The following is an 18,375-nucleotide window of genomic DNA, read 5'->3' on the forward strand; positions in this document are numbered from 1 at the left end:
AGAGATCTACATAAATGGAAGAACATACCATGCTCATGGATAGGAAGATTGAACATTGTGAAAATGTCAGTACTACCCAAAGCAATCTATACATTCAATGCAACCCCAATCCAGATACCATTGACATTCTTTAAGGATATGGAAAAACCAATCACTAGTTTTATAAGGAAAGAGACCTCAGATAACCAAAGCACTATTGAAGAACAACAAAGTAGGTCTTACATTCCCAGATCTCAAAACATGCTATACAGCCACAGCAGTCAAAACAGCCTGGTATAAGTACAACAACAGACATATAGATCAGTGGAACAGAATTGAGAACCCAGAAATAGATCCATCAACCTATGGTCAGCTGATTTTTGAGAAGTGGCTGAAATCCATTAAATGGGGAAGAGGTGGTCTCTTTAACAAATGGTGCTACCAAAACTGGATATCCATTTGCAGGAAAATGAAACAATATCCATACCTCACACAATACATAGAAATGAACTCCAGATGGATCAAAGACTTAAATGTGATACTTAAACTATAAAGTTCCTCAAGGAAAAAATAGGTGCAAATTTAGGGGCCCTAATATATCATATAAATAGACTGCCATGCATAACCCAAAATGCACAAACAGCAGAAGATAAATTTGGTGAATGGGACCTTCTAAAAATTATATTTTTATGTGATTCAAAAGACTTCTTCAATAGAGTGAAAAGAGAACCTACCGACTGGGAAAAAAATATTTGGCAACAACATATCTGACAAGGGACTTAGCTCTAAAATGTATAGAAAACTCCAACAAAAAGACAAACAATCCAACTAAAAAATGGGCTGAAGTCATGAATAGACACTTCATCAAAGAGGATATTCAGGCAGCCAACAAACACATGAAGATATGTTGACAATCATTAGCCATTAGAGAGATGCAAATCAAAACAACAATGAGATACAATAGTGCCCCATCACTAATAGCAAAGTACAACAAGACAGAAAATTACAAATGCTGGTAAGGATGTGAAGAGATTGGGACTCTCATTCACTGTTGGTAGTGGGCCTGTAAAATGACACAACCACTGTGGAAAGCAGAATGGCAATTCCTTAAAAAGTTGGAATTAGAAATACTATTTGATCCAGCAATCCCCTTACTAAGTATATATCCTAAAGAAGTGAGAGCCAGGACAAGAACAGCTATATGCACACCCATATTCATTCCAACACTATTTACAGTAGCGAAAAGATGGAAACAACCTAGGTGTCCATCAACAGAAGAATGGATATCCAAACTGTGGTATATACACACAATGGAATACTATGTGCAGCCCTAAAGAATAACATAGAATCTGCAAAATACCAAATAACGTGGATGAACTTGGGGCCATTATGCTGAGTGAACTAAGTCAATCACAGAAGGACAAATATTGTATTAGTTCATTATTGTAAAATGTCAAGGAAAGGTTTATATATGGAAGGAAATTTTCTTTGTTGGTTACCAGAGGTGAAACGGGAGGGGAGGAAACACTGCAACAACTAACTAAATAAATAAACAAAATGGTATGTAATATTTCAGATACATATGTATTACACAGGTACAGGGACCAAAGTGAACAATCATTTCTCTTCCTCAGATGTCTCTTGTCCTTGCTTGTATGATAGCTGTGATTGTGTACCGACTGTCAGTCTATGCTACATTTGCTACCTTCATGGAATCTGAAGCAACCTTAGAGCCTGTTAGAAGTATCCTTACTCCTCAGCTGACCACGTCACTCACAGGATCATGCTTGAACTTTATTGTCATCTTAATGTTGAATTTCCTTTATGAAAAGATATCTGCCTGGATCACAAAAATGGGTAAGCTGGCTATAGCAGGTTGAATTGTCCCAGCACAAAAGATACATTTATATGTTAATGCCCCAGTACTGTGACTGAAAACAGAAAAGAGGAAGATCTAACATGTTTACAGGAGACCACATAGTGTATTGAGTTAAGGGTAGCCTCTTTAGTCCTATATGGATTTTAAATCTACAGACTGATTGTGTGAACTCAGACAAATATTTTACCCCTGTAAATATAATGAAGGACCTCTGGTAGCATAGTGCCTAAGGCACTTGACTGCCAACCAGAAGGCTGGCGGTTCAAACCCACCAGCCATTCCTTAGAAGGAAGTTTGGGCAATTTACTTCGGTAATGCCTTGGCAACCCAAGGAGGGGTTGCTATGAGTCATAGCTGACTCAATTGCACATAACAATAACAACAAATATAATGATGTTTATTTCCTAGGTTTTGTCAATGATTAACTTAATGCAAAATGTCTAACAGAAAGTCTGGCACAAGTCCATAGTTACTTAATATTGGTTATCTGTGACTAGCATGATAAGCATTCCAAGTTCTCAGAATAATCCGATAAAATACCAACTTGCCCCAGGGAGTAGAATATTCAAGGAAAAACATTAAACTTTGGTATTTTTCATTTACCAGAACTTCCTCGAACTCACCAGGAGTATGAAAGCAGTCTTACCTTGAAAATGTTCCTATTTCAGTTTGTAAACTATTACTCGTCCATCTTCTATGTGGCTTTCTTTAAAGGGAAGCTTGTGGGCTATCCTGGAAAATACACATATATGTTTCAAATATGGAGAAGTGAAGAGGTAAGAATTCTCTTGATTGCTGAAATTTGTGCCTGTAGTAACTGAGTGTTTAATAAATATCTTCTGTGTACCCAGTCCTATCCCAGATATTAAAAAGATATGAAAGAATTATAGGACATTGACACTGTCTACGGAAAGTATGGGTCTTAGAACCTTTCATGTGATAGACTTAACAGTGACCTCTGAGCAAGATGTTATATTGGCCCCACTGTTTGGCAATAAAATATGAGCTATGGAAGGAGATGAGTCTTTTATTCCTGGAGAATTCCCACAAAGGATAAATGATTAGTTCTTAGGGATATAGCAGAAATGGCTTTACCATGGGGTATAGAATTGAACCAGATCAATGGTTTTGAAATCGCATGGAGAAAATTCAACTCCCAAACCCAACCCAGACATAAAAATTCAGTTTTTTTCTGAGAACAAGAGCCAGAAATCTATCATTTTAACTCATTCCTCAGTTGTATCTAATACAGTGAGCTAGGCATTAGTCCATGATCATGTTTGAAACTATTGGTCTAAATGTGTTTTAATATCCTTTCTAACCAAAATTTTGAGAATCTAACATTCTGCATTGAGATTCCTTTGAGTTGTTGCTAAAGTTCATCATTCACTTCTTTTTTTTTTTCTCTCTTCTTGGTTCTGACTAGTGTGATCCTGCAGGCTGCCTAATAGAACTGACAACTCAGTTGACGATAATAATGTTTGGGAAACAGTTATTTGGAAACATTAAAGAAGCCATTTATCCGTATGTATGATTTAGGAGTTTTTTGTTTGATTTAAGTAACCATGATAGGTTTCCTCTGGAAGAAGATGGCCTTCTTTGATTATTATGGTGCCTTTATAGAAAATTTTTAAGCCAACAAGAACTTTACTTTTCATTGGCAGTTACGAATGCATTAAGGTAATACAGGCTTTGAAACGTGTTTCTGTTGTTTGAGGAAAATCTAGGGAAAGATCACTATGCTGTTCATATGCTGACAAAGGAAGAACATGGTCTGGACCTTACAAAGAGTAACTGAGCCAAGTCTAGCTCCATGATTGAATCTGCCACACCCTCAATATCAGTATAGGGGCATAACTCTAAATTATTATTTTAAATCCTAGTTCTAAATTGAGAACCAGAAGAACAGAATGAAGACAATTCCAAAACCAAACATATGAGGGAAAAGAGTTATACACAGCGAGACAGACAGATAAACAAAGGCAGGTAGAATGAAAACAAGCAACAAGCAAAACATGTAATGTGAGCCTGCCTGCTAACAAAATTCAAAAATTCAAAAAGTAATAATAATAACACATACAGAACTAATGAGATTTAATACTTAGAAGGGTGCTATCAAGATCAATTATCAGAAAGTTTACTTCTCCAGAAGAAGATAAATTTATAGAAGATTGTGGCAAAGCCCACAAAAAAATTATGTTGAGCATATTAAAGACAAATACTGGAGGCTATACTTTCACTAAAAAGGATCTAGAAATAATGAAAAGAAAACAGGCAAAAAAGAAATAAAAACAAATGATTACAGAACAGAATCAATTAGAAAACTTACAAATGAAAATTAGTATGTTAACTTAAAAGTACAATAGACAGGATCAACCTCCTACTGGCCAAAGTTGAAGAATGAATTAGTGAATTGGAAAATAATACTACGAAATTCCCATATTCTGTCGTGCAACTGAAAAATGAAGAGATTAAAAAAATTAAAGTGACAGGAAGCTAGATTGAGAGTCTTCCACTTCCCCTATTAGTTCCTGAAAAAGAGAATTCAGTAAGTAGTGGAGGAAAGAAGATATAAATAGATTGCTAAAAATTTTCCAGAAATAAAGGAAAACATGAGTTTCAGAAACAAATGAATTTGCGATTAGATACAAAATAAATGGAATTAAACTCACACATAAATACTGAATGGCGAAAATATTGTTGTTAGGTGCCTTCTAGTTGATTCCAACTCATAGCAACCCTATGACAACAGAACAAAACACTGTCTGGTCCTGTGCTATCCTCATAATCAGCTATCACTATGTTTGAGACCATTGTTGCATCCACTGTATTAATCCTTCTCATTGAGGATCTTCCTGTTCTTCTATGACTTTGTACTTTACCAAGTATAATGTACTTCTCCAGGAAATGGTCCCTTCTGAAAACATGCCCAAAGTATGTGAGAAAAAAGTCTTGTTGTCCTCATTTCTAAGGAACTTGCTGACTATACTTCTTCCAAAACAAATTTGTTCATTCTTCTGGTATATTCAGTAATATTCACCAACAATGTCATTCAAATGCATCAATTCTTCAGTCTTCTTTATTCATTATCCAGCTTTCACATGCATATGAAGTGATTGAAAATAGCATGGCTTGGATTAGCCGCATCTTAGTTCTAAAAGTGGCATCTTTGCTTTTGAACACTTTAAAGAGGTCTTTTGCAGATTTGCCCAATGCAATGTGTTATTTGATTTCTTGGGTGTTGCTTCCATGGGATTTGACTGCAGTTCCAAGTAAAAGAAATCCTTGACAATTTTAATATTTTCTCCAGTTATCATGGTGTTGCTTATTGGTCCAGTTGTAAGAATTTTTGTTTTCTTTATGTTGTTGTTGTTGTTATGTGCCATTGAGTCGGACCTGACTCATATCGACCCCTCCTTGAGTTTCCGAGGCAGTATCACCGTGGAAGTAGATTGCCCTATCTTCCTTCCGAGGAGTGGCTGGTGGGTTTGAACCACCAGCCTTCTGGTTAGCAGTCAAAGACTGTAGTCTCTGATCTTCATCAGTAAGTGCTTCAAATCCCTTTCACTTTCAGCAAGCAATGTTGTGTCATCTGCATATTTCAGGTTGTTAATGAGTCTTCCTCCAGTCCAGATGCTGTGTTCTTCTTCATAAAGCCCAGCTTCTTGGATTATTTTCTCAGCATCCAGATTTAATAAGTATTGTGAAAGGATACAACCCTGATACACACCTTTCCTGATTTTAAACTATGCAGTATCCCCTTGCTCTGTTTGAATGACTGCCTCTAGTTCTATGTACAGTTCATATGAACACTATTATGTGTTCTGGAATTCCCATTCTTTCTATAATATGTTATGATCTACACAATTAAATGCCTTTGAGTAGTCAGTATAACACAGATAAAAGAAGAGCCAAAATCCATCTGACATCAGCATGTTCTATGTTCTCTTCTAAATATAGCTTCAATTTTGTGCAGTTCTCTGTTGATGTAATGCTGCAACTGTTTTTTAATTATTTTCAGAAAAATTTTACTTTTGTGTGATATTAATGATATTATTAAATAATTTCCACATTCTGTTGGATCACCTTTCTTTGGAATGGGCACAAATCTGGATCTCCTCTAATCAGTTGGCTGTGTAGCTATCTTCCAAATTTATTGGCATAAATGGGTGTTTCCAGCAGTCCATCCATTTGTTGAAATATCTCAATGAGTATTCCATCAATTCCTGGAGCCTTGTTTTTCTCCAATTCCCTCCATGCTGTTTGTACTTCTTCCTTCAGTACCACTGGTTCTTGATCATATGCTACCTCCTGAAATAGTTGAACCTCGACCAATTCTTTTTGGTAAAATGACTCTGTGTATTCCTTCCATCTTTTGATGCTTCCTACATCATTCAATATGTTGCCCATAGAGTCCTTCAATATTGCAACTTGAGGCTTGAATTTTTTCCATCACATCTTTCAGTTTGAGAAATGCCAAGTGTGTTCTTCCCTTTTGGTTTTCTAACTCCAGATCTTTGCACATTGCATAGTAATATTTTACTTTGTCTTCTCAAGCTTCCATTTGAAATCTAGTGCTTGACTTTTTTTAGCTAATCATTTCTTCCATTTGCTATAGCTACTCTCTACTCAAGAGCAAATTTCAGAGTTTCTTCTGACATCCATTTTGGTCTTTTCTTCCTTTCCTGTCCCATTTGCTTTCTTCATGTATGATACTTTTCATGTCATCCCACAACTCATCTGGTTTTGGGTGAGTGGTGTTCAATTTATCAAATCTTTTCTTCAGATGGTCTGTAAATTCAGGTGAGACATAATCAAGGAAATATTTTGGCTCTCATGAAGTTGTTTTAATTTTCTTCAGTTTCAACTTGAACTTGTCTATGAGTAAGTGATTATTGGTTCCACAGTCATCTCCTGGTCTTGTTTCCACTGAAGATATCAAGCTTCCAGGTTGGGCAATATACTTCCATGGGAATACCACCTCAGAAACCCAAGGAGGGGTCACTATGAGTCGGGACTGACTTGACAGCAGTGATTTTGGTTTTTTGGAGTCAGTCTGATTCTTGTGTATTCCATTTGGTGAGGTCCACATGTATAGCTGCCATTTATATTGTTGAAAAAAGGTATTTGCAATGAATAACTCATTAGTCTTGCAATACTCTTATCACATGACCTCCAGTGTTATTTCCATCACCAAGGCCATATTTTCTACCAGTGATTCTTTTTTGTTTCCAGCTTTCACATTCCAATCATCACTAATCATTAATACATCTTGGCTGCATGTTTGGTCGATTTCAGACTGCAGAAAGTGGTAAAAATCTTCAATTTCTTCATCTTTGGCTTTAGTGGTTGATGGATAAATTTGAATAATAGTATTAACTGGTCTTTCTTGTAGTTGTGTGGGTATTATCCTATCACTGACATCATTGTACTTCACAACAGATCTTGAAATGTTCTTTTTTCATGATGAATGCAACGTCATTCTTCTTCAATTTGTCATTCCTGACATAGTAGGTCATGGGATTGTCTGATTCAAAATGGCAATAACCAATCCATTTTAGCTCACTAATGCCTACGATATCAATCTTTGTACATTCCATTTTATTTTTTACAACTTCCAATTTTCCTAGATTCATACTTTGTATGTACCATGTTCTAGTTATTAATGGATGTTTGCAGCTGTTTCTTCCCATTTTATGTCATGCCCCATCTGGAAATGGGGGTTGCAAAAGCTTTACTCCATCCATGTGACTAAGGTTGACTCTACTTTGAGGAAGCAGCTCTTTCCCGGTAGTATTTTGAGTGCCTTCCAACCTGAAGGGTTCATTTTCTGGCACTGTGTCAATGTTTCAGGGCTATTTATAAAGTTTTCACTGGCCAATTGTGGTAGTTAAGTTGTGTGTCAACTTGGCTGTGCAGCTGAATGTAATTATTCCCCATGATGAGATTGGTAATCAAATCCATGGTGGAATCTACTGGAGCAGCTGAGTAGCTGCTTTAGAGATATGGTCTGCTTCCAGGATACAAAGTGAAGTTTAGAGAAAGGTGTCTGCAGCTTTTTGGCATGCTTAGATCCTGCATGTAGCCGAATCTTCATTTAGTAGCTTGCCATATTTCCTGCTACTCTTGGGACTATCTCTGGAGTTGAAATAGTGTTCTGCCATGTTGTTTGGAAATATTGGGATTGTGCCATTTTATTTGTTGACCTTGGGCTTGTTAGCCTCAGCAACCAGCAGCTGCCTGAGTGAAGGACTAGCTTAAGTGGGCTGGGAGCAAGAGACAGAGCTGAAGCCCAAAGCTGAGGGGCTTTCACCCAGCCCCTAGAGCTTGGCACTTTGAACTTGTTCTTCTAGCCTCCTCAACTATAAGAGAATAAATCCCCATTTGTTAAAGCCACCCATTTGTGGTAAGTTCTGTTAGAGCAGCACGAAGTAACCAAAACACTGATTTTTTTTTCATAAGTGCATGTCCCCTTCCTTATTCCCAGTCTCTCTTAGTTTGGAAGCTTGTCTGAAACCTGTCCACCATGTATGACCCTGGTGGTATTTGAAAAACTGGTAGCATAGCCTCCAGTCTTCCAGCAGTACACAGGCCACCACAATACAATACAGCAAACTGACAGATGAATGGTGGTATTAACTGTCATGGTATCATTTATTGAGTTGTTGTTCTTCATTTCCCATGGTCTATAATGTTACTTAACCCATATAGTAAATGTGGGGCTATTTCAAGGTCTCTATTCTGTTCCATTGGTTAATTTGTCTACTCGTCCACTAATACCAAAGCCAGCTGCCATTAAGTTGACACGTAGCAATCCCATGTGTGTCACAGTAGAGTTGTGCTCCATAGGGTTTTCAGTGGATGATTTTTCAGAAGTAGATTTCTAGGTATTTCTTTTGAGGCACCTGTAGGTGGACTCAAACCAAAAATATTTTGGTTAGCAGCCAAGCACATTAACTGTTTGTACTACTCCTGGACTCCACACCCATGCTATACAATCTCAATTAATACAGTTTTATAGTATGTCTCGATATGTGATAGGGCAAGTTTCCCTAACTTATTCTTCTGTAGAAATATTTAGAGTGTCCTTTGGTGTTTGTCTTTGTGTATGAATTTTAGAAACATTTTTTTTTTCATATTTTACATGAATAAAAGTATTTGGATTGAAATTTTATCTGTAAAACAATTAAAAGTGATTGATATTTTTTATAATACCGAGTCTTCTTATTCATGAACCTTTACATAGGACTGTATTGGGTTTAAACAAATGTTTTAAGCATATATGTCTTACACAGCTTTTGTCAAATCCATTCCTAGGTACTTTCACTTACAGTTCTAAGTGCTATCTTTTTTAAAATTGTCTTTCTAACTAATTGATATGGGTATATAGGAATGAAAAATATTGATCTTACAGGCAATCAACTTGATAAATTCCTGTTCTTATTTCTAGTAATTTTTTTATACATTCAACTGGATTTCTACATAGACAGTTATATCATTGTGAATAGTAATAGATTTTATTATCATTTCTTATTATTTTGTCTTTAGTTATTTGTTTGTTTCATCTTATTGTGCCGCTAAGATCTTAGTGTTGTTGTTGTTTGCCATCGAGTCAGCCCGGACTCATAGCGACCCCTCCTTGGGTTTTCGAGGCAGTGTCACTATGGAAGTAGGATTGCCCAACCTTCCTTCCAAGGAGTGGCTGGTGGGTTTGAACCGCCAGCCTTCTGGTTAGCAGTCAAGTGCCTTAGGCACTATGCTACCAGAGCTCCTAAGATCTTAGTAGAGTCTTTTTTTTTTCCTTAATTTTTGTTATGATGTGGGTGCAAATTTACAAAGCAGATTCCTTTTACTCACAAGAGTTCATCTGCATTTGGTTTCACAGCCTGATTACAATTCCCAACCATAAAAAACTCTACTCCCATCTCCTCCCTGTGACTATACCATCCCTGTGCCCTTCTTATCTATGCATTCCTATCTGTCCAGCTTTCCCCCTAAGCAAATGGTGCTCCTCTGATGACTCATGGTTGATTGATCTAGGGGTGCATCTCCTTGGGGCAGGTGTTCTGCTTGTAGATCTGTCTACTGTTTGGCTGAGAGCTAATCTACAGAAGTGAGTCCAGTTCCAGGCTTGAAGGATAACCCAGGGCTATAGTCTCAGGGGTTCCACCAATCTCTATCTGACCAATAATTCTGGTTATTTCTGTGTTTTTTAATTTTGTTCCCTAGTAGAGTCTTAAATGTGATCATGCACACTCAAATTTTAATTTTAAAGGTTATGCTTCCAACTTTTCCTTATTAAGAATAATGTTTGTTTCATGTTTTTTGTAGATTCTTTTGATCACATTGAGTTAATTTACATCTATTCCTAGAATTCTGTAATAAGTAGGTTTTGAATAGATGTTTGGAATGCAATAAATGTATTTTTTCTATATTAATTGAAATAATTTTATTTTTTTATCCTTAAATAAATAACTCTTGCATTACTCAAAGTAATCCAATTTTATCATGACATATCTTTTTATATAGTACGGGATTTAATTCATTCATATTTTGCTTGGGATCTTTGCATTTATTTCAACATCTTCGATAGGCTTTACATTCTCCTTTCTCATATATTTTCCATTTTCTTGAATATCTAAAGAATGTTATCTCTTCTAAGTATCAACAAAGCCTAAAGCTTAATAAATTTAATAGTTATAAAATGCTTCTTAAGCTGACCCCTCTTCCACATGCTCTTCAATAGAACTCTCTCTGAATAAATATATTACTGTAGGGGAATTAGTATTGTCGAATTAAACATCCTAATAAATCCTAACAAAGAGGTTTTGATCACAGCATGAAATGTACAGAGAACACTAGATGTTGACTTAGAAGTTAGCTATACTTCTGTGTCTGCTTAGTCTGTGATCTTACTTTATGCTTAACCAGTCTGACTCTAATTTCTAGATATAGAATGTAAATTATCTGACCTCTTTCTCTTTAATTCTATTTTGTGTATTTATTTATTTCATTTCCAACAGTCTTGTTTTGAATTGGTGGAGACGCCGAAAAACTCGGACAAACTCTGAGAAATTATACAGTCGATGGGAGCAGGATCATGACCTGGAATCTTTTGGAAACCTTGGTCTGTTCTATGAGTACTTAGAAACAGGTAATTTTCATCCACTGCCCTGAAACAGAGTCAGGCTGAGTAAAAAAGTACTTTTCAGTTCTTAATGTGCCTTTGTGCTTTGCATATAGTAGGTGTTCATTGAATCATTGAATGGTAAATGAATCAATGTATCAATATGGATATTGGTTCACCATTTTCCTATAAAAATGAAAGGTATCATATAAAAGAAAGAATAAAGTTTAGTTACAAAACACCAATCTTTGTGATTTTTTAAAAAGTTGAATATTAATATTGTTAAACTAAATCAAGTAAGGTTCACTTTTTAATACTAGTCTCAAATTAGCTTTAATAGCTATTTCTCCTTTTGTCTGCCTCTGTGATTAGCTGAGAGGGAGAAAAAATTGAAAAGCATTTCTAGAGTCTGACATACGTTTAGTGTATGTCCTTTATTTTCAGGATAAAAAGAAGAAGGCTAAAAACAGTTATGTAAGGGAAACCCAAACTGAACTCAAGAAATGCATAAAATATTCCAAGGATTGAACATAGAAGAGATCTTGAAGTGAAAATATCAGAGCAGTAATGCTGTGGACTTCTCATATAGTCTACTCTATCATTCCTCTCAACTTTTTCTGCTTATCTGATGGAATTAAGGAAGGAGATTTCTTTAATTTATTTTCAAGGCCCGTAAAATCATAGGGAATAAATCAGATGAAACTGACATTGTTCATGATTCCCCAGTGTAATATGTATCTATAACACCTGGATTAAAATAGGTAAATTTAGGACAATTAGAAAGATATTCCACTTTATAGTTGGTTGTAAAATTAGCTAGTCCTTTCTTTATGGAGTGATTGTTGTTAGGTGTTGTTGAGTTGACTCCAACTCTTAGCAACCCCATATGCAAGAGAATGAAGCACTGTCAGTCCCGTGCCATCCTCACAGTTATTGCTATGTTTGAGCCCATTGTTGCAGCCACTGTGTCACTCCATCACTCTGAGGGTCTTCCACTTTTTCATTGACCATCTCTTTTACCAAGCATAATGTCCTTCTCCAGCGACTAATCCCTCTAGTAACATGTCCAAAGTATATGATATGAAGTCTCACCATCCTCACTTCTAAGGAACATTCAATTGTATAAATTTCCCATGAACTGGTGCATATGTGCATCATATTATTATTAAATTAAAAGCTGAAGTAAAGGTTTCATAACAAGTTTCACCACCATTTATTGAAGTACAACTAAGAGTTAGTTTATTTTTGGTGTTTTATGTACATTGTCACTAATCGAGGAACAATTCTGCCGAGTAGGTATTATTTGCTGCATTTTATATTTAGGGAAACTTAGAGTTGGACAAGTTCATTAATCTGCCATGCACCACACATATTTTAAGCAGCAAGCTGTGATTTGAACCTAGAGAGTTTTGATCCAAAGTTGATCCTGTTTCTATACAATATCAAATGAAATAAAATAAAAATTACCAGTTGGTGTGGAGTTGGTTCCAACTCATGCAAACTCAAGTGTGTCAGAGTAGAACTGTGCTCCACAGGTAGGATTTTCAGTGGCTGATTTTTCAGAAGTAGATCACCAGGTCTCTCTTCTAAGGTCCCTCTGGACATACTTGAACCTCCAGTCTTTTGGTTCACTGCTGAGTGTGTTAACCATTTGCACCACTTGGGGATGCATCCTACACAATAGTTCTTCACTTCATATCTCTTGGTTCAGTAGACAGGGCTCCAGTAGAAGAGGCAGTCAGGACATGTGTGTTCACTTTGTTTAGTAGATAACAGGATTGATCCAGTCTTGTGAGGAAAGGTGAAATACAGACACTTGAGATTCATCTAAAAATAGAACTAGTGGAAGATTGGATGGTTTTTTCCCCCCTAATTTAATTGAAAGTCATTTCCAAGTTTCTTGTTGTCTTTCCCTTCAATTCTTAGTGAAGTTCAAGCTGTTAGTTCTTTTACCCCAAGCATTGCAGCAAACAAAAGAACAATGTGGAAAGAAGCCCACTCACATAGACACATAAACATTCCTGTTAAGTATTAGTGAAGACAGTGATAATTATTTAGAAAGATAGCAAGACAGGTGAGAGGCTCAGAACTTTAACAATACCTCATTCTAGAAAATGTTTATTTATTTAATTTATTTTGCTTATATACAATTTGTTTCTGATTGTTTTACATGATTCATTTTCTTATTCTTAGTTCCTTTATTATGCTCAAATATCTTATTTTGCACTGTCTTTTTTATCTCTTGGCTGCTTTGATTCTTACATAGTGCATTTAGTAATAATCGTCATAATTTAGCACCTTTATATGCTCAGCACATTCTGAGTAGTGGAAACATATGAAAGAATAAGTCATTATCTCTGCTCTCAAAAATAATATAGATAACAAGACAGAAAACTTGATTATACCATAAATGTGTTAATATCCAAATGTAAAGATGAGATCACCACAGAACTGAACTTAGGCCATAATAAAAAGCAAGGAAAAATAGATCCTTTCTTCAAACAAGTAGATATAAAAGGAAAAGCAAGGACGAAGGGGAGCTATGCATGCCCAGTTTCTCGCAATTCTAGCAAGCTGATACGTCACTGTACTTTCTATGGAGAGCAGGAAATGCACAGGTGGAAAGAATCCTGGAATGTTTTTGCTGATTGAAGATCTCTCCAAACTGAAGGAAGTGGCAAAACATAGGCAGGATGTTCCCACTTTCCCCCTCCACAATAATGAGTTCTTGCCTTTTTCTTTTTTTTCTCTACAGTTATCCAATTTGGATTTGTAACATTATTTGTGGCCTCTTTTCCTCTGGCTCCTCTTCTTGCTCTTTTGAATAATATTATAGAGATCCGAGTAGATGCCTGGAAACTTACTACCCAGTATAGGAGACCTGTAGCTGCTAAAGCCCATAGCATAGGAGTTTGGCAAGACATTCTTTACGGGATGGCTGTTCTTTCCGTTGCAACTAATGTAAGTAGACTATTTCAGTGAGGTGATGTTGTTTTGACTTTTGTTTCCTTGGAGAGATGTGAATTATGCTTAACTCAATCTTTATTACATTGGTCTCATCATAGTGACAATCCATAAACATAAAACATGCCTGAACTTTTATACACTTAACAACTCAGAGAAATCTATGACACACAAACTCTTAGAAATACAAGGAACATTTGTAAAACCATCCTCATTAAATAGGATAACACATGTTCCATAGTATGGGAAAAACATGTTAGTTTATAAGTACATACAGAAAGTAAGTACTGACATAAAGGATTTGAATAGTGTATATTTATTGTATATAAATAAATTTACATATTACAAATGGAGAATACATAAAATGACCTGCTATGTTTATGGAGTATTTATTTAAAAATTATTAACAAGTTAAATTCTCAAAAGTAGAAGTTTTACACTACACATTTACCTATAGCAATGTTTTAAAAATAGAAATTGATAATAATGTGATCAAAACAAAAATCTGACCACTTACAGTCACACCTCCATGTGTATAAAGAGGAAACAAAATTGAAATGACTACATGTTGTTGTTATGTGCTATCAAGTAAATTCTGACTTATAGTGACTCTATAGGACAATAGTAGTACTGCCACATAGGGTTTCCTAAGTTGTAATCTTTACAGGTAGGACCTCTGGTGGGGTAGTGATTAAGGTATTTGACTGCTAACTAAAAGGTTGGTGGTTCAAACCCATCAGCCACTCTGAGGAAGAAAGATGGGGCGGTCTACTTCTACGAAGATTTACAGCCTTGGAAACCCAATGGGGGTTGCTATGAGTCAGAATCAACTAAATGACAGTGAGTTAGTTTTTTGGTTTTAATCTTTACAGGAGGGGATGGCTATATGTCTTTTCTCTGCCAAGCCATTGGTGGGTCCAAACTTCTGAGTTTGTTAGCAACTGAGCAGTTTAACTACTACACTGCCAGGGATCCTTACAGTATAAGATCAGTTAAAATGAGAACCTATAAGAATCAGCTAAAACCAAATTTAAGAAAAATTCATAGTTATTATGTACTTTTATTATTAAAAAAGTAAGACTGGAAAACATGAACTGAGCATGTAACTGTAAAAACTAAGAAAGAATTAACAAAGATGTGCAAAAATACCAAATTAGAAAACAAAAACAATAAAATTGTTAGTAAATCAAGAATTAGCTCTTTAGAAAGTTAAATACTTTAGGCAAAATGCTAGAAATTTTGAGCAAGAAAAACAAAACAATTTACAGGTTACAGATGAGATTTAAAAAATTATAATGAGTTATTTTGTACCCATTTATTCCAATAAATAAAAAATCTATTTGAAATCGTCACTTTTTCAGAAAATAAAGTTTGTTTAAATGTTTTCAATAAGTGATAGAAAACCTAAATAGAGTAGCCATAGAAGTAATATTAAAGGTATTAAACAGTCTACCAACAAAAATGTAGAGTCCTGTGATTTTAGAAGTGACTTATCTAACCTAGAATGAACATGTCATTTAAAATATTTCAAAACTTGGAAAATGATGGTAAAATTTCATTTCTGTAGAATAAAATAATTGAAATTAATCACACTGAACTGTGAGAAATTTACCAACACATGGTCTTCTATCTCTCTAATTTTTCCCCCATAACCTTTTACACACACACACACACACACACACAGCCCTAGCTTGCAAAGTTGGTCTAGGTAAGTGGATTTCTTTGAAGACAGTAAAACTCTGTTATGAAACAAGAGGAAAAGTATAGTTGTTAGAAACAGATACAATTTGGTTTGATTTTCAACCTAGCTACATTCTAGCTTTCCAGTATTGGACCAGTAATCACACACTGGGTAAATGAGCTATCTTTCTTGTTTTAGGCCAAAGATTTGTATATTAAAGTGGTTTATTAAAGGACTTCAATAATTTCAAAACATCCATATGGGTCTTGAAACTAAAAGAAATACAAATATGATACGTTTAAAATTGGATTAACAGTTCATGTCCTCCATTGTTCACTTTGTCCTTCAGGCCTTTATTGTTGCATTTACATCGGACATCATTCCTCGTTTAGTCTACTTCTACGCCTACTCAACAAATGCCACGGATCCTTTAAGAGGATATATCAATAACAGCCTGTCAGTATTCCTGATAGCTGATTTTACAAACCGCACTGCACCCACGGAGAAACGAGATATCCTCACTTGCAGGTTTCCTTTTTTGTTTGCTGAGGTTTTAATTTTGCCCTTCAAATGTGTTCCTTGCTTCCCTGATCCCTTCATTTTTCTCATAACGTAAAGGATTTACTTGGAATGATAACAATCCTAAGTAAATAGAGTATATTAATCCTAGAATTCACATATTGAATTATTCCAATTGGGAAAGGGAGAATGTCCAAAGTAAGAGGACTTTATGCCTAAATATACTGTCAATTTTGATTTTGTTTCCAATTTTCTAAATTGATTTTAAAAATTTCTCTACCAACAAATGTCCTTTGATCTCAAGATTTACCATGTAGTGAACATGTAGGAAGATCATACTATGTGCACGTTTAACTTCCTTGAATTTAACTGTATGTCCTCAGCAAAGAGAGAGAGTGAGAGTGAAATAACAATATAATAATATGGTCAGTTCACCAGTCATCCCATTTAATGGGACTCTTCTCTGCAGGGAGTGTAAAATTGAATTTGTGAATCTACTATTTCCACACATCAAGGGCCATTAATCTTAAACTTTCAACCAAATGCTTCATGTGGGATTCTAACAAAGAAACAGCAAAATACTGCAACACAGACAGAAAAGAAAATTGTTATATTCCATATTTGACTACATTAAAACCATCCCATAGTGTTTAAGAGCATGGACAGTGACATGGTCAGTGGTGTCAGATTCCTTGATGTCATCACTTCCTAGCTAAATGATGACATATAATATAAACATATTATATGCTATATTTTATAGGCTATTATATATTATATGTATATAGTATATAATTGTAAATATGTATGTGTGTATGCATATGTATATATTTACACTGGTACATGGTAAATACTGTATAATTGTTGGCTATTTTTACTTTCTGAGAGATTTAGGAATTTTTAAGGATAGTTTTTGACAGTATTTTCATCTTAAGCACTGACAAGAGAATTTAACTGTTGCATAAATTGTCAGTCTGAACCACCACGTAATAATATTATGCAGCTTTGTGAGAGCTTTACTATAGGATGAGAGGAGAGGAAACCTTGTAAGTTGTGGATATTTTATATAATGCCATAGCCACTTATAGATAATTAAGAAGTAACAATACATCTTTAGAATGATTCATTCTGATGGTTCTGAATGATGTCATAGAAAGAATGCCAGACTAAAAGTCAGGGGTCTCAGCTTCTTATCTTTTCTCTGATCATAACCAGTTTTGTCACTTTAAACATATAACCTCTCTGGACCTAAGTTCCTATTCTGTACACTTAAAGTTTTATTTTGATTTGTTTTAAATAGACAAAATAAATAATGATAAAGAAAGCCAATTTATAAGAAAAGTTCCAAGAAAAACCTGTGACTAATTTTCTCCCACCTACTCACAAAACCTTGACAAATAATGAACATCTACTCTGTTTCAGGCAGTAGGAATTTAATTTTTTTTTAATACGGGTACTGTTTTTCTCTTGGCCTCAAAAAGCTCAGTATAACAGGGAAATTCATTCCAATCACCATTACTAAGTTCCTAATCTATGCCATTTGCGGAAACTTGGGGAATGTCATGAATGATTAAGTTCTTTCATCTTCATAATTCATTGTAACATTCACTTAGATAAGGAACATGGGATGAGGATGGTATTAGATGGTAAGGCAAGCTGTATCTTAAATTCTATAATGGACTTGTTAACTGTGAGCTGTATTTCAGATGTTGCTGTTGTTGTTGTTATGTGCTGTCAAGTCAGCCCCAAATCATAGTGACTCCTCCTTGGGTTTCCAAGGCAGTATCACTATGAAAGTAGATTGTATTTCAGATATTCAAGTATAAATATCAAGTAAGTTAGGTGATACACAGTTCTTGCATGAAGAGGAGAAGTCTAGGATAGGGATATATATTGTTAATCATTTATATTTAAGTAGCAATTGAAATGAATGAAATAATTTAAGGAAAGAATTTAAAGTCAAAATAGAAGAATTACCTGGGCTAACTCTCTGAAGAACATCAATATTAGGTGACCATAAAGATGAGAAAGAGCTCACAGAGTTGAGCACTAAGAAAATTCCAGCTCCAGCACTAGTAGCAAAGTTCAGCAAGACAGAAAATAACAAATGCTAGTGAGGTTGTGGAGAGATTGGAACTTTCATACACTGCTGATGGGACTGTAAAATGGTACAACCATTGTGGAAAGCAGTATGGCGATTCCTTCAAAAGTTGGAATTAGGGAGTTCCG

At 35.3% G+C, this 18,375-nt stretch overlaps 1 protein-coding gene across 1 annotated transcript in view; it reads left to right on the forward strand.

Annotated features, from left to right (window-relative positions):
- Positions 1 to 18,375, forward strand: part of ANO5 (anoctamin 5) — a 134,558-nt gene that overhangs the window by 105,491 nt on the left and 10,692 nt on the right. The window contains exons 14-19 of the mRNA XM_007956914.1: positions 1,614 to 1,836; positions 2,465 to 2,634; positions 3,285 to 3,382; positions 10,882 to 11,012; positions 13,741 to 13,946; positions 15,980 to 16,158. Of these exons, the coding sequence (XP_007955105.1) occupies positions 1,614 to 1,836; positions 2,465 to 2,634; positions 3,285 to 3,382; positions 10,882 to 11,012; positions 13,741 to 13,946; positions 15,980 to 16,158 (1,007 nt within the window). The remainder of the gene's footprint in view (positions 1 to 1,613; positions 1,837 to 2,464; positions 2,635 to 3,284; positions 3,383 to 10,881; positions 11,013 to 13,740; positions 13,947 to 15,979; positions 16,159 to 18,375) is intronic.

The sequence above is a fragment of the Orycteropus afer genome, unplaced genomic scaffold, assembly GCF_000298275.1.
Source record: "Orycteropus afer afer isolate SDZICR_OR568_19922 unplaced genomic scaffold, OryAfe1.0 scaffold00014, whole genome shotgun sequence".
NCBI lineage: Eukaryota > Metazoa > Chordata > Mammalia > Tubulidentata > Orycteropodidae > Orycteropus > Orycteropus afer.